The sequence below is a fragment of the Lonchura striata genome, chromosome 19, assembly GCF_050655825.1.
Source record: "Lonchura striata isolate lonStrDom1 chromosome 19, ASM5065582v1, whole genome shotgun sequence".
Lineage (NCBI taxonomy): Eukaryota > Metazoa > Chordata > Aves > Passeriformes > Estrildidae > Lonchura > Lonchura striata.
In genome coordinates, this window is record NC_140721.1 from 4,137,944 (window position 1) to 4,160,159 (window position 22,216).

General features: G+C 40.2%; 1 protein-coding gene across 2 annotated transcripts in view; it reads right to left on the reverse strand.

Moving 5' to 3' along the window:
• Window positions 1-884: 884 nt before the first annotated feature.
• Window positions 885-22,216, reverse strand: part of GOSR1 (golgi SNAP receptor complex member 1) — a 28,228-nt gene continuing 6,896 nt past the window's right edge. For both annotated transcript variants that reach the window (XM_021524957.3, XM_021524956.3), the window contains exons 7-9: window positions 10,246-10,275; window positions 4,568-4,650; window positions 885-3,387 (exon numbers count right to left, since the gene is read on the reverse strand). In XM_021524957.3, the coding sequence (XP_021380632.1) occupies window positions 3,263-3,387; window positions 4,568-4,650; window positions 10,246-10,275 (238 nt within the window). In that variant the 3' untranslated portion in view covers window positions 885-3,262. The remainder of the gene's footprint in view (window positions 3,388-4,567; window positions 4,651-10,245; window positions 10,276-22,216) is intronic.

A 22,216-nucleotide genomic window follows, 5' to 3' on the forward strand; every position in this document is an offset into this window, starting at 1 on the left:
TAAAAATAGAAAAAGGTTATGCCTTCAGTGATCTTGGGAAACAAGTTGCTACATTTAGAGAGTTAAAATTCTCATTTAGTTGTGACAAAATGGAGCTGCACCATCAGAAGTGGTGCAGCAGCCTCAGCTCCCTGTGCAGCAGCTCTGGGAAAGCAGCAGGACAGCAGTGAACAATTCACCTGACACTTTCACATCACCTTAAAATCTACTTCTGCTCTTTAATTTGCAACATCCAGCAAGGAACTGACTCTTCTCACATTAATCTTAAGAAAACATAACAAAGACTTCTGAACTACAAATGAAAACTTGAGTGGATTACTCAGTAATCCAGCAGTAATTTATACCCCACTTTGATATGCAAAACTCCTGAAATCAATACTGGTTAAGAAAAAAATGTTTCCCAGGAAGGTCAAAGCCCTGGCACTGCCCTGGGGAGAAGCTACAGCTGTGGACAGAGTTCTGGGTGTTGCCCAAATGCCACTGCTCTGCTGCAGCAACCACAGCCTGATAAACAGGTAAAAAATAATCTAAAGAACAGGGATAAAAACATTCCCACCTGTGTGAAGTGTGGCATCAACGTTACCAACACAGTCCTTTGTGTTCCAGTGCCTGGCCAGGTTTGAAGAAGCTGCTTATCTGGCAGGAAGAATGAAGCAGAAATTGAAAAAAGATGTCTGTGTGTGTGAAACACGTTCTGGAGAAACACCCTGGATTTCCCCCCTTCATTTCAGTGCTCAGCAATGATTTTCTTAGCACACTTCTGCTGGGTTGAGTTAGGAAACAGCCACTTTGGCAGGAATTGCAGGAATGAGAATTCTTTAACCACATCTTTCTTTCCCTCAGAGCAGGAGGAACCACACAGAATGAAAAACTCCAAGAACACATTTAGCAACAGGAGACACACAAACCTGTATTTTGGGATTTGAGGCAGAATGCTACAATCCACTGTGTTCATTTTCCAGTCCATTGTTCTGACCACAGGTCCAGGTTGTTAGAGATGAATTATGAGGCTGATTCTCCTGAATTTGGAAGCCTTTCCCTGGGCCAGATGCAAACACACCCCTCCAGGGAGCACAGCACAACACCCGCTCACTCCGCCAGACGATGATGAAGGGAAAATTCCAAAGATAATTAAATGTATTTTTCAACACAAAACTGACTCAAAACCAGCACAAACAAAAACCATGGAGGGGCTGCCAACACCGAAACCATTTCCAGTAAAGCTTTATCAGAGATAATTCAGCATATTTCCATTATTTTATACTAAAATATATCAGGTCCTCCATAACATTTTCATAACATGAAAAATCCATTATGTTTACATATTTATTATAATCTACATATTTTCCATAGCAGCTTTTTCACAATAAGATTAAATATATGCACCAAATAATCAGTTAAGTCCAATAAAAAGACTTGTTATAAGATTAAATAAATGAATTTATTTATGGTACTGCAGATCTTATATTGCCAACGACAGAGCAACCAAATCCTACAAATCCTAAACAGATGCACAAGTGCTGATCAGGGTCCCTTAGGGCAGAGGAGGAATCAAAGAAGGCAACAGGGAGAAGAAGTTTGATCTCCCAACACACAGATCCATTAATAACCCTCCTTTATCCATCAAGCTTTTTCATAAACCCCCTTAATAAACACTTCATCTCTAAATGGGAACACTCCCAAATCAACCAAATAATCACCCTTTATTTCAGTTTTACATGTCTTAATTCCAAATCCCAATGGTAGGATGGCTGATTAAAAGCCCTTGTTGACTTTTTAGCACAGGGTTATTAAGTCTGCAAAGAAGCCTTTAAATCCAGACATTTTGGGTGTAACAGTGTGGATTTGCACACCACACAAGTCTCTATTCCCTCCAACTCACAGGCACTATAAAATGAAGTAAAAAATTGCGTCCGTCCCGCTGGACTCTGTTCCAGAGGAGAACCTGGGGACTGTGTGACATTTGTGGGTGATGGAATACATGGAATCTGATAGGAGCACTCTAAGTGGATTGTGAAAAGAGTTAATCAAGTTCTTAAAAAGGTATTTCAGTGCTAAGGCTTGAATTTATTGACTTATGATATGACAGGTGGAAAAGTGCTGTTGAAAGAGCAGAAAAAATCTGTGATCTGGGAAGCTGCAGTATCAAAGCCACTGCAGATTTCAGCTTTGTTTACAAACAACAGGGTTCTTTTTGCCTGTCCAGACCAAGAAAAAGCTTTCCCCCCCACAGATAATGGCAAATAACATTTATATCACTATTCATACAGTCAGCTCTTTGCTAGGAGTTATGTCTAACACCTTTTCCTCAGCTATAAACCACCATTATTTTCATTTTGAATCAACAGTTTAGATCATTTCCTTCTTACCTGCACTATCAGAATAACTTCACCTAAATTACAGTATAGGCTTTGTAAACTGCTTAAAGATCTTTCTGATGCCAGTCAAAATGAGAATGTGTGCACCCAAAAGATTCCTTCAGGTGAATTCATGTTTGGTCACTTTTCAGATGACTGAACACTTGAGTAAACAGCTGCTGGGACACTGTGCTCCCTTTTTACACAGTGGGACTTTGTTAGTCCCTTTAAAGCCACAAGAAATCTTATGATCTCCCTCAGAGGGTACTTTTATATTCATGTTCTGTACAAAAAGTGAACGGAAACCCCCTTTTTTTTTGTTAACTTTGAGGAATTTGTGTGAAGCACAGTTTTCACAGCATGAATGATGCAGAAATAACTAAAATCTCAACCAGGAGTTAAGAAGAATTACAGAACATGTATTTAGTAGTAAAGCAACCTGAAGGCTTAAAGCTGCAGTATTCATCTCTCAGGGTGAAATTCAGTACTGGGCTGGGATTAGAGGGAAAAGCCTTCCTGCTGAGCTTCCACACAAGGCAAACTTAATCCTCTCCCTCTCCCCAGCCAGCACCAAACCTCCCCAGCACTGCTGAGCACTGGAACTCTTCCTCCAGTTCTGGTTAAACATCCCACGGGCACTTACCTTGCAGTGAGAAAGGGAATTAAAGACAAACAAATCCCACCAAATTTAACCCAAAGGAAGGTGAACAGCAGGGGAGGAGAAACACTGCAGCTTGAGCCCAAGCCCAGTGTCAGTGTCTACCACCAGAAGCTGCAGACATCATGCTGACAGCCCCAGCCATGAGCAGGCTGTGCAAGTCTGATGCTTCCCCCAGTCACTTCTCCTTGGCTGGGAGGAGGGAAGGTGGTGATGAGGTTTAGCAGAGTCCAGGGGGAAGCAGCCATCAATGGAAAGCGTAGAGGAGCAGCAGGATGGTGCAGACGCCGATGACGCCGCCCAGAATGAAGGAATCCCGTCGCTTCCGGAGGTTGATCCTTTGGATCAGGCTGTTCACTGCTGGAAAACGGTCTTGGAGGGCTCTGAGTCAAGGTCATAGCACAAGGAGGGATTCACCAACAAGCCCCAAAGCCTGGATGGGGAAATGCCAACACTGGAACTACTCCCAAGCTGGAGGAAGCAGGAGCAGTAAACGCTGATGGACAGGGAGCAGGATTACAGCCGCACTTCACTGATTGCAGACCAGCAGAGAAAAGGGAACAGAATTCACCACCTGATCACCTCAATTACCAGCATTTTAATCTCCAGTATGTGAGGCTTAGTTACTTTTACTAATTGTGTTTAAATGAGAATGAAAAAAAAAATAAATGGGGTGGTTATATAAAACATCTGTGGAATTTCTTCAGTGGGATTCTATTACCAGTGAAGAGAACAACCAAAGGCATTTGACTGAGAAAATCCTGCACATTGCATGACCCACACACTGTGCAAACTCTGTAAAACCACAAGGGTGTAAATCTATCTCTTAATGTACAAAATACAACTGCCAACAAGACAATCAGCTTCAGAGCTTCATGTCTTCGGAATCCAATCTTCTTAAGGCCAAAGTTTATTGAAATGTTATTGGAATGTTCTTGCCAAATGCTAAGAACTGTAATGAAGTTTCTGGGTTACCAAGATGCATCTTTCCATGTCATGTGTCTGGTCAAACAGTGCTGACATTGTCCATTGACAGAAGGGAAGGAATAAGTGGGAAAACAACAAACGTGCCTGACTCGACAACGTGGCACAATCTTTAGCCGTGAGACAGAAATGTACAGAAACCAAAAGCCAAAATCTTACAAGAGTGTGACAGACAGGATACTCAGGCCCTGACTACTAAACCACAGTGAGCAGTGATGAACACCAAGCTTCAGCTTTTCTGAAAGCAAAAAGCAGGACCTGAAATGAAATTGTGCTTCTATAAAAACATACAGCAGGGAAGAGCATGAAATGCTGTTGCAGACCTCTACCTGAAAATTAAATTCTCTTAATTTATATGCAGTGTCCAAATTTGACCAAACCCAACTTGCTCACCACATTTACAATTAAGATGCTTCAGTCAGGTTATCAGGTGAGCCTGATAAAAACCTGTTTGTCACTGCTGACAGTACATGTCACAGAGCCACTGACACTGCTGATGACAGAGTGACAAATTGTACCATAACTCTTCTTAGGCACAGGCAGCACCGATTTTTAGGAAAAAGGATACTTGCCAAGGTATTCATCTTGCTTTGTATTGACTTCAACATCCCTCTCTGTGAAGTCATATTTTCTTTTGTTGCCATGGCAATGCTGGGGAAAGAAAGAAGATCAAGTTGTTGGTGCTAAGAATAATCCACAGCTCACACAAGAGGAGAACAAGCAGGCAACGCTTCTTCAGAGGACAATGAATGGGGTGAAGCAACATGAATGAAACCACAATTTTCTCATTAATCTCTCTCTTTTACAGTCAAATGATTTCAGTTTCATATAAAGTGATAACCGTGTGTAACACTGAGATTTCTTGAAACAGGCAGGGCTTGACTTTTCTCCTCCAGCCTCAATGAAAACTGGTTTTACTGGTATTATAAGCAACCTAAGAATTATGCTCTCATGGCTTAAGCTTTAAATTTAGAAGTTTGTATCATCTCAAATGATGCTTCTATCACAGCACAGAAAAAATCAGTTTTTGAGATCTGGTCCTAATTAATATCCCCTAATATCCCCCATGGTATGTAAGTTTTCATTTTCTTTGTTTCTTTACCAATACAAAACTGAATTTCCCATTTAAAAATTAATAAGTTTTGGAGGTCAGAAAAAAAGCAGCTCTGATCTTAAAAACAAGATATTAAATGAAGATGATGAAGAATTGCTCAGTTGACAAAGCTTGAAGACACAGTGCCTGAGAAAGAAAAATATGGCATATACTGCTCTCCTTGCTGGCACATGTTTCAAAAACACATAAAGCAGGACAGAAATACAATAAGGCTGCATAATAACTCAGAAAAGTCACCTTTACTGCTGTTGACTTCATCTACAGGAATAACAATGATTAAAATAAGTTCTTGGATGAGTTTATGAGCCTTAAATATGGAGGGGAAATGTTCTGGAGGAGTAAAAGTTAAGAGGAAAAACATAAAAGGAAACTAAAGCTGTCATTTCAGAGGTAGGAAAATGTGAAATGCTGCTTTTAACTGATACAAACATACAATTTTTCAATGCAGGTATTTTAGTCCTCTAAAGTAAAAAACAACAAACTCACAAAGCCACTAAAAATTCGCTGTTAAGAAAACACTCAGGGAATCTTGAATTACTAAGAATCAAGTTAGAAAAGAAAAAAATTCCTATCTGTACACAGGAAATTTTGTTCAGTAACCTACAGAATCCCATCTCCCACCCCCACACTGACTTGGTATTTGTCCAGATGAGTTTTTAATACAGTGTCTCTCTAAGTACTTCTGAATTAAGTCCCATATTTTTGTAAGATGCATCCAATGACTCATTAAAACATCCATTCATTTACAGAAGTGAAAACACAAGATGATTGCCAGTATATATAAAGTGTTCCTGAGCCACCTCCAAAATGCCTTTAGAAAGAATTATTCACAGAACACAAGGTTCCTGTTTTAACATCTGGGGAGTGGAACTGTCCATTTCATATAAAAAGGCAGGATATAAAGGGTTAAGAGATTGAAGCCAATTTAATTTTTTTTTTTAATCCAGTATTTTCAAGAATTTAGCTCAAAGGGCTGGGTTTTACTGGAGAACTTTGAAGGAAAAAAACTGGGGTAATTACCATTTTTAATGTAATACAGTCTAGTAATGAAACACAATTGTGATATTCATGAACAAGAGTTTAACTGGATTCCAGCTACTACTAACAAATCAGAATTCAAGCAAAAAGCCATGTTGCTCACGTATAATTTGATTATTCAGCCCTTGAGCTGGTTTATCTGAGCCTTCAGATCTGTAAAGGAGATTATTAAATTTAAGAAGCAGCAGAAAACAGAGTTCCTGGGGATCAGCCCAGAGACTGGTCTTGGATCTTGAGCACTGCAGCTTCCTCATATCCTTCATCCGACGATTTTGGTTTCATTCCCATCCCTGACATATGTTCATTGACTTGCTGCTGCCATTGCCTGACTGACAAATGCATATTTTAAAAAATTAATCACATTCTTCCCATTCACAATATTGGCCCCATTTAGTCACTCCCCACCACGGGCTCCCCAGGGCAGCAGGACCCGGCTCCGACGTTCCGGAACCCGCGCGCGACCTTTACGATAAAAGATGAAACATTTCTTCCTGGAATGGAGATGACCCCGATTCCACATTTCACTTGGAAACCAGCAGGAACTATTCTCAGTGCTGCACTGGCTGGAACTACCAGAGCTGGGTGTAAACCAAGTTTCTAAAACCAGATGGTATCTGGCCTGCTCTCTATATTTAATATTAAAGCCCTGCTCAAGCACAATGCTCAGCATTGCTGCACTACTGGAGAAATTTCTCCGAGCTAAGCCCGAGGTCACAGCCATAAAACACCCACCTACCTCTTCTCCAGAGCAGCAGGAGAATCTCAAATTCCTGTGCTTGCAGCCATATTTCCCTCAAAAGTTCTGCCACATTCCAAGTTTGCCCTTGATTGTTCAGCAGTGCCGTGGGTATGCGAGCGGCCAAATTTCCCCCCAAAGCAAACCCAACTGATATTTGTACTTTGTTTGCTCTTTTCACTGGCATAAAACCCTCAGGGTAATAAACACTTCCAGGCATTTATCCTAGATGGATAAGTCTAGCATGCAGAGATACACATTTAATGCTGCCTGACTTGGAAGCAAAGAGTTTTGACTTTAGTAAATGTTTAAGCTGTTATTTCACCCCATACTGCAGCTACATCCATCCAGTGTCAATGAGGGAAATGTACCAAAAAATCAACTGCTGCCTTCACCCGTTGAGACGCATCAGTCAAATCTACACTGCTGGAGAACTAAAACAAAACCCTAAAGAAAGAAGTTGTGTTATTAAAAATCAAATAATTCATGTATTACTGGAACTTCTGCTTCATTTTGCATGCCATGAATCATACCTCCTCATTGAAATTCATGACAAGGTCTATGATTAGGGAATGGACTCTGTGACTGTGCATAGAAATGAAAGCTCTAGGTTTAAATTGGTAAAAATTATGATTGCATCACTTATTCTTTGTCTGAAGATACATTTCTGTATTTGTGTCTCTAAATATACACATATGTGCATGTATCACTGCATACCTACACTACAGCCTGGCAAATTCCCTTATATATTCCTTTATTCCTTTATTTATTCCATTGTTTCCTTTGATGAAGCCTGAGATGAAAACATAAGAATCATCTCCCCAGGAATGCAAGTGATTTTGCCTGGACACTCTGGCAAGGTGGTTGTGAAATGAGAGAATTCTCAAAATGTGGCTCATGCCTTTAAAAATCAACACTAAATGAAGATGAATTTTTCTCTTTTTTAAAATCCTAATTATTACCTAAAGAGATAGCCCAAATACATAAGCAGACAATTAAAAAAACCCAAAAAAACTATGGCTTTGCTCTGGCTTCAGTCCAATCTACTAATATACAAACACTGATGGATCAGGCCTCAGAAAGAGAATTACAATAAAATCCTAAAAACTTGTCATACTGTACAGGCAAAACTATAAAAAATACTCCAACTGAGCCAACATAAAAACACAAGTTGTTAGAAAACAAGAAATAAATGGTCTGTTATTTTGGAGAAGTGATAATGTTTGAAAATGAAAACCTGAGAACTCCAAACATATTAAGCAAAATCTCTGCTTATATTTAAATCTGGCCAAGAGAAGTGAGTGCTGTTCCAAAAGAGCTGCAGTACAAAGTATCACATCCCACTCACTTCTGGAGAGAAATATGCTGCAGTAAGAACTCATGGCATGTAATTAATTTAAAAATTGATTAAAAGTTTAGTAATAACGACACATCTGGAGTGACAGCCCTGCTCACTGCTGTGGTTACTGAGCCACTGCAGCTCAGTGCCCATGAATTCCCTGGCACGGATGTTTGCTCGTGGAGGACCAGGCAGAGGCAGAGGAACACTCCTCACTTCTCTTCCTGACAGAAAATCAGAGCAAGGGCTCACAATTAGTGGCTGTAGCTCATCAACAAAAGCCTCTGCAGACACAAAAATGTGCTTTCCAGTGTTTGGAATCAGTGCTTAGTAACAAGCCCTGAGGAAATAGAAGTGTGAAGGAAATAAAACGTGATTTCCTGACTTGCTTAATTAAAAAATGAGTAATGAACTGCAGCAGATGTAAACCTTGAAGACAGAGCAGTAGCCAGAAAAAGCTAATTACATCTCAAGGAATCTCTCATCGAACAGCTTCTTCTGCACAATTCCCTCTTTTATTTGAGTTACAATAGATAAAACAATTGATGAGTTGGGTAAACTCCCATCTGGTAAATCCACTTAGAAGGCAGCAGGATTTACCATCAATTAATGTCACACCCAAACACTACTGGGGACCACAAGGAAAAAAGTGTTCAACAAAAAATTCACCCTGGTTTTAACACAGGCAGAATTCAACTCAGATACAAGTGGAATTACATTTCCTATTCCATGTTGTTACTAAACCAGCTCTTTTTGTACCAAAAAAAAAAAAGTAGAATATTTTTGGCAACAACTCAAGCAAGAATTTACTACAGATAACAAATTGTGCAAGGTTGAGAGCTCTGAGCTCCTCTGATGACACAGAATCGAGAAGCCAGGTCAATGATATAATTAAAAATAATTACATGTAATTTTGCAGGATATTAAGAGTAATAAATCACCATATGCTGCTTAATCTTCTGCTTACTTGGAGTGGCAGCAAAGAAGAAATTCACCAAACACTGAGCACTTTTGAGATGGAAATGTAGGGTTACAAGCATGGCAATAAAGGAGAGGTTTTTACTCAGGAAAGGACTAGAACCCAAAACAAATACAGCTGGAGAAATATTTCTGTGAGGCTGTGGTGAAATTGCAGCCACATTTTCAGGTATTATTGCACTGATCACTTCTGGTTCATCACTGCACACTGATGTGGTTTAACACATTCTTCCTCCATGTTAATTATCCTGAGCCCACTGTGTGTACTTAAGCCAGCCCTTAATGGACACAGCCTTGCTGCACCTCTAATTGTTCTTTTTGGTCATTTATGTCAGCACATGCATTGTCTGAAAGCATATTTTACTTGCTTTCTTACCTTTTTTTTTTCCCCTTTTGTTTTAAAGCAATAATCTAAGATTTCAAACCATTAAATTGGGCATTATTACAGTTTGAGTTATTGGACTGCAAAAGGTTGGCTTGGCAAGGGCACAGATAATAAAATTCGTGTTGCTACAGTTCTAGAATGTCTAGATCAGTTGGAGGAGGTATCATTTAAGTATCCAAACCATGTAAGAACCGCAAAAAATAAATAAATGTACAACAGCAATAACCTTTCAAGCAGTTCTGGTGAAAGCCCTTACCTATATCAGCTGCACACTGGGTGCTGAATATTCTGAACACATTGAAAGGTTACAGAAAACAGGTTTTAGAGAAGTGTCACTGTGAGAAGAAACATCTTGACTACTGGAACAGCCCTCAACAGCTCAGCCTGAGATTCACTCTGCTCCAAAGCTGATTCACCTTTGAGCAGAAACCCATATTTTCTAAGCTAGGGTGAATAAAATATTTAAGCAACATTCTTATGTCAATATTGAATAGAAAAAACCCAAACCAAACCCACCAGCAATTCCCTGTAATACTGCCAAGGAGCTGGAAACAACAGAGTTACTGTATAAATATAGTGACTGATATATTTAGAAACAATTTAATGGACATGCTGATTGTATGGAAAATAATGAAAATTTTTACATTCATTCCTACCTTATTGTTTCTTCTATCAGTCGATCTGAGCTGAAAGCCAAAAGAAAAAAAAAATCAAGTTAAAGAAAGTAACAAGCACTAAGTACTACTTTAGATCACTAATCAATGATCCCCATCATCATCCTAATAAATTTGCTCTTAGAATGTTTTATTTCTGGATGTTGTCATATTTTGCTACTACACAGGTTTGGTTTACATAGACTTTGGAGAAGAAGCACTGGAGTATCCTCTGGAGCAGCATTCCCTAAGTGTAGCAAGAGCAGCTGCTCAGGAAAACACATAAAACACTGAGAAGACAAGAAAATGGGAACTGCACTGTGATTTATGGAGGACTGTTTGGAAAGGAGTGTTAGAGAAAGGAGTAGCTAATTTTATTGCTTTTTAATCCTGCCCACCCCTTCAAAAAATGTCATTAATGATTAAGAAGCTGAGACTTGGGTCCACCTCAGAGCCCTGCTCAGGATTAGCTCCCCAAGCACTGCTTGATGCTGGCAGAGTCCTGTTGAAATCTGTGATATTTAAATGATTCTGAGATTGTAGAAAGCCTCTGTCTGTCAGCCCCCTGCCAAAGCAGAAGCCAGAATTGGTCTGTGCTGGTTTCCAGGTTGTTTATTCTGTTTATCTCTCACATGTTCTGCTGCCCTGCCCAGCTCTGTCCTGCAGGGCAGCGTGTGGGGCTCTGCCCTCAGTGGGATGTGACAAACATTAAATACCAGAAACTCCCTGGGCTGCATTTACAATAACGTGCCAATATCTGTCACCTACGTTGGACAGTGTGTCCCCAGCCTGAACCAACAGAAAAATGCCAACACCACAGTGAGACATGGAGGGCATGAAGAGGAGAAAAAGGACAAGGCACACCCAATTTCTTCCCTCTTGCCTCCTTTGAACCCTTTATCTAGAATCCTAAAATTCTACTTTTTCACCCATGCCACATTAATTATTACTTATATCAAATACTCAGAGCTTGTAATTCATCCTGTAAAATTGAAAGCTCTTTTGCATGGACAGAGATCACAGCCAGTGTCTCTGGGGGCTCTGTACAGAGACACTGTCTGTGATCTCTGTCCATGGATTCCTGACCAGGGCAGCCAGAGAGAAGCTCTGGACTCCCACAGGGTCCAGGAGCTGATGGAACACAACACTCACCATGTGGCACAGAAAAAGGCAAAGGGACACGTGGCCCTGCTCTGCCCTGCCTGCCACACATTGATCCAGCTCTGTGCAGCATCCCTGGGAAAAGGGCAGCCTCCAGCACAGCCCACAGAGGATATTTCATTTAAAAACCCAACACACACCATTAAAGAGAGTAATGAGATCCTTGGATGGGTGCAGCTATTTCTCATTTTCTGTGCTCAGTTTTCACACGGGGTTTTCATCACTGCTTTGCAGGGCAGTTGTGAAATGCCAGAAAAACACCTCACGTTACAGCAATCAATATTTCCAATGCAACCCTGACATGGAACAGGTGCCTGCATCATTCCCACAGTGCAGAACCAGCAAAGCACCCCTACAACTGCTGTGTTCATCCCACAGATCCACACAAATTCTTGGAGAATAACTGCAAAAAATATTGAATTTGCAATATGAGGAGGAAATCAGCCTGACAGAAAAATAATTTTATGTTGTACTGGCTACTGCTTTCAGTATTAAATCAGAATTTATTGCTTCCAAACTCAAAGATGCCAACAGGGCACGGCCATCTCCATCCTCCACCCTCCTCATTCCAAGTGTTTTGCCAGCCCCCAGAGCAGCACAGCTCTGCCTCTGACTCAGCCAGAGCTGCCTGATTTGGAACTTTTCTCCTTCCCACAGGAATTCTGGAGATCCCCCCACAGCTCCAGCTGGAGGAGCGTGCTGGGCCACGTGTGTGACCTGCTGGGGAGGGGGAGAGGCAAACACAATGACTTTATTTCTCTGTGAAGACAAGTGAAAACACCAAGGTTGCTATTTCAGGCTATCCATGGCTTGAAATATAGACACAGAACAGAGCACTAAAAATATTTTGCTCAATTTTAAGCTGCCAGGGACTCAACTGGGGCAGCAAACAGAGCTACGCTCTCTAAGATTCACATCAGCTGTGAGCACGTTGGTTTAAGCAAATAAAACCAGTTTTATTCACTGTGTGGTATTTATTACACAGGCACAGAGAAGGGAAACACCCTAGCTGTGTACACAGAGCAGTCTCACAGCATTTCCAATGACCCCAAGGCTGGCAGAACAGGGAAGCAAAGCATTACAGATTTCTGCAATTGCTGAGTCTCCAAGAGACACAATCCAGCTGAGAATGTGCTTTTCAAAGACAGTCTCTAATAGACAAGTGTGTTATGTGGGCAAGGCATAATCAGAATGAACTGAAAAACCATTAGAAAACAGCCTCAAAAGCAAGAGCAGTGCACAACAATGAATAATTTCAGAAAAGGTTCAATTATTTTAAAAGAATTTATCAATGAAAAGGTATTAAAAACCTTGCTGGTAACAGGTTACACTTAAAAAAATTCTGTGGAAGAAAATGGTAGAACAGCCCTATTAAAAACCTACCTTAGAAAAATCATTACCAGCTCTTTGTCCATTTAACTGATAAAATTATAGAATTTTTATGCTGATGAACTGAAGATGACAAAGAAGCTGAACACTTTTACAGACCTCAAGTGAACTAGGATGTCATCCAAGGCTTTTAGAGCACCAAAATTAGGCTTGCCAGTTTGCAGCAGGGACACTCACTGCTTTTTATGTCAGAGAAAGCTGTAGATGGGCAATTTTATTACTTAGACACATAAACACAAGAAGTGACTTAAAAGCTTCAATTACATTACACTGCTTTATTTTTCTATGTGTGTTTATGTTTATACACACACGAAAATAAACTCTGGGAAGGTGGCTACCTGTAAAATGATGACAGAAGGTCATAAAAGTGTATAAACCATTAAAAAACCAGTTCTGAACACCAACACACACAGGCATGAGCTGCAAATGCCACCACAGTACATTTAGCAGGCATCTGAAGCCTCAAGTTCAAATGTTTCTCAACTTATGTGGAATCACCTCAAATATTTAAAACAGGAATTTGCTTCAGAATGAAGATGTGTAGGTAAGGGCAGTCTAAAGGAAGCACAGATTTATTAGCACAGCTTCCAGTGTGTTCTTCCCAGCCCAAGAAGAATCAGGTCTTGAGAGGATTTCCAAACTCATCTCTCCTTGCAAGGTGAGCAAACTCCACAGGAATGGCCATGACATTCCCTGACATTCTGGTAAAGGCAGGCAGGAACATTTCAGGGATTCTGATGTGCAGCTTTGGATTCCTTGGCAAATACAGATTGTAAAGTTCACTCACAGTGACACCCAAACAGAAGCATCTGTTTCATTCATTTTACAGCTCCTAACCATAAAAATAAGTCAGATTTAAGGAAGCTCAAGAACACAAAGTACAACAGGGCCCAGAGACACAAGGGAAGTTTGCAGATCTCTGACTATTAATAACCTGTTCTCCACAAATAGAAGCTGTTCTCACAATTAAAAATAATGTTCATTTCAACCGTTTCCCAGAATAAGAAAATAACATTGAACGAGGCAATTGTGCTTAACTCACATATTCAAAACACTACAAAAAGAAGCTCTTAAATTAAAATCTATCGACTTTGTTCTTCTGCTGTCCAAGCAAAGACAACAAATCCAGTGAACATTTCCTTATGAACATCCAAGCAAAAGATGGTTCTGGGCATTATTAATCTGACTTGCCATCTATTTCAATAAACTCTGCATTTTCACCTGTCCAGACAGACAAAGCTTTTTAAAAATACTACAGGAAAGAAAGGCTGGAAGCTGCTGAGGCAATCACCTCCTGTAAAGAATGGCACGAGCCCAGCAGCAGCAGCCATGCATATGAAATACCCAGGCCTCTGTGCAACTGCTGTCTGCAGAAGATGGCACAGCTTGTGCTTTAAATATGCAGACAGGTAAATTAATCTGAAGGAGAAATTAAGTGAAATATTGCCTCCTTGATAGAAAAGAGTCCTGCTCGCCACATCAGGTTTTTAGAATTAAAAGAAAGCATTTTATGTTGTTTGTAAGGCAAATCTCTGTGTTTGTACTGAAATAAAATTCATTAATACAGATGAATACTTAGCTGAGGACTGGGCTTCTCCCATATCCATAGATTTTGCTGCTGATACCCAAACCAAGTGGAGAAGAGCAGTAAAACTCATCTGCACACAACTCATCCCACAACATGCTTTAAACCCTTCAGATGAAATTAAGGACAATATCATCACATAGAATAATTTAAAAGGAACAGGGAAAACCCTGTAGAATAAACTAATATAGCACTTGAAAACTATTTTCTTCCTTTCAGAAAGAATAACTTCAGAAATAATAATTTTACTTTGTTCTTTCTCTAACTGCAAGATAAATCACTAAGTCTTTGCTCTCTCAAACTGCCTCCAATAAACTTTTCATATTTTCACAGTCCTGGATCACCAGGCAATGTGGAGCTTCCAGGAATGCAAATACTGCAAAACACACTCTAATACAAACATACAGGTATAAGGCAAATCTGATTTATACACTCAGTTATCTCCATCTTCATAATAACACAATAACAATGAAAAAGACACTGTGCACACACACAGAGAAAAACCTCCATCTCCAAACTCATTTTTTCTTTTTGCCATCAACATTCCTTACCATATTAAAAATTCATAAGATCATTAAGCTCTTTAAAAACTTAAGTAGAAGAATGTAAAACAGAAGATTTCCCTCCCCCTTCCTGTGATAACAAGATATTCCAGATTTTATAAGACTTGTCCCAAGTTTGATTCAATTTCAAAGTTGCTGAAGACAAGAATTGGTGTAGAAGTGTATCTACTGACTGATATATTTGACCATGAAGCATACATCTTCCACTTCCAGCATGAGAAAACCTGGCTGGCCAAAAACAAAGGCAGGAGGCATTTTCAGGGATGAAGAGTTTCCCCACAGAAACCACTCTAAAAGAAAAGAAAGGTTCAAATACTGATCCAACTGCTCTCTTTTGTTGGTTTCCTTTGAGTGTTAATTCAAGCACAAATCAGGATTCTAAGGAAATGCAATTTTGTCACATTGCCTGTTGCAGAAGGCAATAATCAAACACAAAACCCAGCACAAATGTGAGCATTAATCAATGTATAAATTTGCTCAACATATCCCACCTACAATCTCTGAACACCTCAGTCAGCTTATTTCTGCACATCTCCGAAATAATTTCCAGTAAGAATAAGGAATAGTTGCAAAATTGGAAAAGAAAAAAGTACAATATCATGCCACTTTTCATCAATGCAAGCAATTTGTTAAATCCTGAATGCAAGGCACTGGAACAGAATCCATTGCTCTAGGCAAGAGTAAACCAACGTTGTCTGGTGCTGAATTTCTTTCCAGATGGAAAGAAATTGTACATGAGGGCAAAAAATACACAGAAGGCATCTCTTTTCACTGTAGGGAAAAATCTGCCAAAGGATTTCCAGGAAAAGAATCTGGTGAAACCTCCTCCCTCCAACTGCAATCCTGGAACACAAATTCAGCTAAAAATCCAACTTCTAGCTACATCACTAAGTAAATACCTCAACAGCTCATCAATTCCAGCCATTTGGACTTTAGGTACACTAAGAAAAGCACATTGCAGCTACCACCTATAAACACATCTACTTGTGCAACATGACCAATAAAAAGATTAGTTGCTCTAACTCAGTTTAAAGAGGCAAACAAATACCAAGGGATTTTCTCCCTTAAAACAGGGATCTGCCTTCACAGGTTTGAACACCAACAGCTGTTTCTCCTGGATTTCCAAAGGGTTTAGCCTGTTCCTCCACTGAACTCCATGGATTTGCCTGGGAATTACAGAGTGGAAGAACTGTTTCTCTAAAAGAGGAGTTAGCCAAGAAAGCTCTTTGGCATGCAGACGACTGGGAAAGTGCCTGAGAGCCCCAAGAGGGTGAGCAGCAGCAATACTTCTTCCCTTAGAGCAAATCTATAAGGGAATAAGAGCTTCTCAATAACCTGCAGTGCTCAGTCCACCCAAAGAACTCGGGTAAGAACTTTAAAAATGAGAACAGCTCCTGCTGTCCACGTGAAGTGCAGCAGCTGGGTGAGCACAAACCAGTGCCAGGGTGGCACCACCAGGCCTCAAGTCATGCTTGGGAGAAGTTCCTGGAGAGACTGACCCCCATATAATTGCTCCATATTACCCATAGGAACAAAGGGAAATGGACTGAGGAGGGCAGGCCTTACTGTAAGTCATTATCAGCAACCACAACTGTCAGAACAATTCCAGTAACTTCCTAATGGACTCTATAGGCATTTCCTCAAATTCTACATCTGCACGCTCTGCCAGCAGCCAGGGGCAGGGCTGCCTGCATTATTGCTCCTGGTTTAAAACATGGAATTTGGATGGGACCTTTAACTAAAGGGAAAACCCCTCAAAACCAAGCAGCACAGGCTCTGCTATCTGACACTGACCTCTCCCAGGATAACCTGTCACGGCTGATTTGTTGGGCACACACAGACAGGAGATGCTCAGCTTACAACAAACACAAGCTGTTTGTAATCTGTGCTGTAACAAAATAAGATTGTATCACTTTTCTAGCTCAGTGTTTTTTGACTAAAGCTTGGCAAAGCTAAAGAGCCATTCTATTACTCACACACTCCTAAGTAACCAGGAGAACACAAAGGGGAATGTCTTCTGCAAGAGCCCCGTCACATAAACAACTTTATAATTAATATCTTTTTAATTTCCAGTCCAGCTAACACAGAAATGAAGTGAGAGTTATCCTTAGGATGACAACCCAACTTTTTAATGTAGTATGAAACCCTAAAATCCACACAGACATGTGCTCTGCTCCCTAACTGCATTTTCACCTGCTGTGGTTTTGAGGGTTTTTTTGGGAGAAGCTCTGTGGCTTTCATGCAGGACTTGGCTGAGGTACCTGATTTACAACTCTCTACCTGCCTGTTAATTAAGTTGCAGAAAATGATTTTTGAAGCTGCATAGTTAACGATGCAACATAACAAACACTTGTGGTTCAAAATGTAAAGTGCATTTCAACCATCCACAAGCCAAACCCAGGATGCAATTCATTAATGGTTAAAGATCTCAGCATTTTCCTTCTGACCCAATTTCCCAGTGTTCTTAGGGCTTTTTATCTGAGGCTGAACAAGATGCATTCTTCCACAAGTGCAAATAAACTTGATATAAACAAGTCTCTCAAGTGAGAGGAAAACACTCTGCATCTTTCAAACCAAAACAGAACTAAGGTCCTTGAAAAGTTCTAAACAGAACTCTATTATTAGGATAAAATAGGGATGCTTTAAGGGTAATTTGGATCTAGTTCTGCTTAGCATCGTGGATTTGATAGAACACAAAGGAATCTGCACAGCAATCATTCAGCAGCCAAGAATGAGAACCTAATTTTGATGCATTAGGAGAGGTTGAAATTAAATAAAACTCAAGAATGACATTTATGCAGTAGTGTGGTAACTTTCCCAGAGATACACTCTGTATATGAGGAAATTGAAATAATCACTATTTAACATATCCATACACATCAAATTGAGTTCAACAGCTTGTTTTTACTGGAGGATCCAATAGCAAATAATGAGCAAGCACTCCTGGCCCTAAAGAATAATGAAGTACACAGCCACACTGACAAAAAAATGACATGCTGCATTAGAATATAAAAGTGATTCTCAGAATGCACAAAAGAAATTCTATAAAACTCCACAACTGTTGATTCTGTTGAAAAGCTGCACCTGCTTTTCAGAACCAACCTATGCAGGAAGGATTTCAGCACTCCTGAAAGCCCTGATTTCAATACAGACCTTGGTGGGGGGAAGCTGTCCTAGTTAAGAAACAATGTTGAAAGGAAAGCTAAAAACAAATAAAACATGCATCAGCGACTTGTTTATTTCTGAAAGGAGGAAAAAAACTTCAGAAGAAACCACAGAGCCCTGAAGTTTGAAGTGTGGTTTTATATCCTTCCCCTTCCCCAGATTAAGAGCCAAGTGCTGTTTATAAGGGGAAGCTCAGAATCAAGAACCAAAGCAGAGTTTTTGTCCCAGACACTTTTTTCTTTCTATTATAAATGCAGGTAATCTTTCACTCTGTGAGGGTTTGCTCTTTAGCTTCTGCAGACATTCATAAAGATCTACAAGAGTTTCCACAGCCACTTTCCCTGAGGTACATGGAATTTCATCCATAAGCCTTCAATGAAAAGCAAACAATGAGCTTGAAGCTCATTAATGACAACGTGGCTACAACCTTTGTCACCTGGATAATTCAGTTTTGTACTGGGAGTTACACTGGAAATTCCCAAACTAAGTTTTGTGCTGTGTGGGTTTGATGGTTTTGTCTTTATTTTTCATTTGGTGTCCCCATCACTTCAGACACATTTAGATACAAAAATGTCACAACAGTCATCAGTGTCAGTGAAATTACTGATAACAGTATTGTTAAAGCAAGCCAACTATCAGGAAAGCAGGCAAATAAACATTGAGACATAGAAGCTTTAGTGGTTTGGGGTAGAGGGTTTTTTTTAGCTCTAAATACAGCACAGGAAGATTAAAAGAAATAGTTGATTTTACCCTAATGAAGCTCAAACTATTTTTAGAGGGGAAAAAACCTTCTTAAATCCTGAACTGCTTGGCTGATTTTCATGACCTTTTATTAAGTTATTTATAAATAATAACAATACCCAAGAGAGCATCTTCCTTCATTGCCTGGAAGCTTTGAACCTCCCCAAATTCTCATTAAACTACTTCAATAACTTGCTCATACAGTCATATAATTATATATAGTGAAGTTTCTCCTTTCCCAGAAGACATGAATTGTCTCCCTCTCTAAACATTATTTACTATTAAATAAGCAAACAGCAAATTATTCCCAGCCTGGTGCTGCAGCTGAGTCGATGATGTGCCCAAGTGTCATATTCAGTCTGGGACTGGGACAGGAGAAGCTGATCCAGCCACTTCCAGTGGCCTCGTGTCCCTCTGCCAGGAGTCTTTCAGGAGACAGAGGTTCTGCCAGCAGCCTTGGAGGTAAAACCCATTCAAGCCCAGACAGAGATAAGGCTAAAGGCAAGAATCACTGATGCAATCAAGTAAACTCTGCAGCAATAGAATAGGAGACAGCAGAAAGACAGACTAGAATTGTATTTTGAAACAGGATTACAGGACAAGCTGTTGTGCATCCTTAAGTAAGCCTTTGCAACACCAAAAATCCTCCTTTGCTCAAATCCTTTCTTTGAAAAACATTTGCTTTGTGCTGCTGCTCAGACAGAGCACAGAGCCCTGCCCCAAAAGTCTGAGTTATTCACTGCTAAGGCAGTGAGGTGATTACCACAGCCATCCAGCACTGGCACACACTTTTAATGCAGCAATTTCCCAAACTTCCTTATTCCAGAAACAAAGAAAACAAGCCAACAGTGTTTGGGAAAACAGCAGCACACCATTGCCAGAGCTCTTGCAATTAATGGCCAGCAGAGAGATGTTTTAACCTAGATTCCCCAATCCCTCCTTGCACTGTAACTTCCAGTTCAATGGGCAAAGTGCTGCAGCCCTTCTCCAGCAGGGCTGCACCAAACAACACCAGATGCAAACCCCCAAAGCAGGGCCATGCAGAGCTCCTCTGTCCTCCCAGGCCACAGCTGCTTGGGTTTTTCTCATAACTGCTACAGAGCAAAGATTATTCATTCCCAAGTGCTGCTTCAGTTAAAATCTGCATTCAAATTAAGAGAATGGAACCACAAGAACACTGCATTCTGCTCTGACACGAACAAAAAAACCAGTTTAATTAAGAGGCAAGTTTGGTAATTAAAAAAAAAAAAACAAAAAAAAAAAAACAAAAACAAAACAAAACAAAAAAAAAACCAAACCAAAAACCCTTACTGGGCCTGAGTAAAGTGGGGCACCCAGGGAAGGGCTCATCACTTTCCTCCCTCCCTGCTGCTTCCCCAGCCACCTTGGGATGGAAAAAGGACTTGGTGAATTAGCTGGTTTTTCTGCATTCTCTGTTCCCAAGAGAAGATGAAGAAGATGCAGTGGTAAATTGTGTGTCAGCTGGAACAGTTCCTGCCCAGGCAACTGTGTGTCCTCTGCAACTGGAAATTGGTGAGGAGATGGGAAGGGAGGCAACCTCAGCTCTCTGGTCTTAATCCAACCCTCAAGTTCCACTGAAATCCACAGGAACCCGAGCAGAACTGCACAGTGAATGGAAACCAGGGCATGCAGAACAGAGAACAGGGACAACAAAAGAAAAAGAAATTCTATTCAGGTAGAAAACTGGCAGCTTTCTCCCAAAAGATCACATCGCCTGTAATCAAAAACCCTGCAAGGTGTCTCTGCATTTTGTTGAGTTGATTTCTCTCTGCAGATTAGTGCTGAAGTGAAAATTTGTCAGGAAAGAAAATATTTAGAGGAAAAAGTCAGTAAGTCACTCCCTCCATTAAGATCTTGCCTGTACCACCAACAAAGTTTGGAAGCAGTTTTCCTGGTGATTATTCTCTACTCAGTGTGCCCTTTTCTGCCCAAACAACAGCAGGAAATTTGAAACAGTTCTGCTGATAACCAAATACCATAATGAGAGCAATAAAAGTGTTTACTACTCCAGAGTACTCCACATACATGAAGCACTGCACAAACATTAATTTCTCCTCATCATCTCAGGTATGTATTATTAATTAGCACCATTACACAGCTGCTGCAGGTTCCTGTTATTTCTTTTGCTCACTTCTTTTATTCCTCTTTTCTCTTCCCATGCAGCACACTTCCCTCTGATTTGTTTGCTCTCCTCTTTTTCCTCCTTCAAAAAAAGTTCCTTACCCACCTACTCTGGCAGCCTGGCCCTCTCTGTGCCAGTTTTGAACATTTTAACACACACAGGGGTGTCTGAACACTTGCAGCAAGTTCATCTCACCTAACTGCACCACTCACACACAAGACTCCAACTAGGAGGAGTTATAAAAAAATTTACTGGATAGATTCACAGGCTGCATAGCAACACTCAGCAGAAACATGCAGCCACCTGACAACAATTAAAAACACAGCTAATGATATCTGCACCACACAGGCACCTGCTTCACCACCAGCCACTTCTTTTAGAAAGGGAAAAATGACTAATTTTGGAGTGCTGGAGCTGAGTAATAAAGTAATAATCACACAGTTGCCCCACAATGACAGGATTGGTGTGTTTTCACCTCGTTTTACAAGGAATTCATCATAGGTAATAAAATCTGTAATCTAAACTTCTGAAGATTTCAACAATTTTCACACAAACTCACCAGTACCCCCTGGTATCACTCACCTACAAGACAAGGGAGATATTCACTAGTACACACACACAATATAGCAAATTTAATCAAGGACATTAGTTCCTTTTTTGCTGATTTAGACTATAACTCATCAATAACTGCAGAATTTCTCAGGGCAGACTCTAAGTTAACAACAGAATTGTTTCCTCTGAGGCAGCACTTTTCAGAGCAGTTTTTAAAATGCTAAGCTAGAGCTATTTATCAAAATTGTTTTCTTTAGATGGAAAACAGCATTAGAAGAAAAAGGATGACTTGTTTGTACCTCTGGCCAAAAGCACAGAAGATTAAATACCTTTATGGAATGGCAGAGACACAAGAAAACAAGATTTCAGAAATGGACAGCAAACATGACCACGCTAGATTGGGTATTTCTTTAAGCATGTGACATGCCAAGAAATCTGAGGTATCAGGCATCAATGCTCAACAACATCTGTCTGCCAATTTTATTTTAATTAATAGGGTTATTTTTTTATTAAAAAGATAGGTGCTATGGTTCATTTCTCCAGTGGTTGGTAAAGCTATTCTTGAATTACCTGTCTATAACTTAGACAGGAAACTGAGAGACTTGGGAACTTCATGCCTCTTATCCACAGCCAGCAGAATTTCTAGACAAATCTCCTTTCCCAACAAAGAGCTGC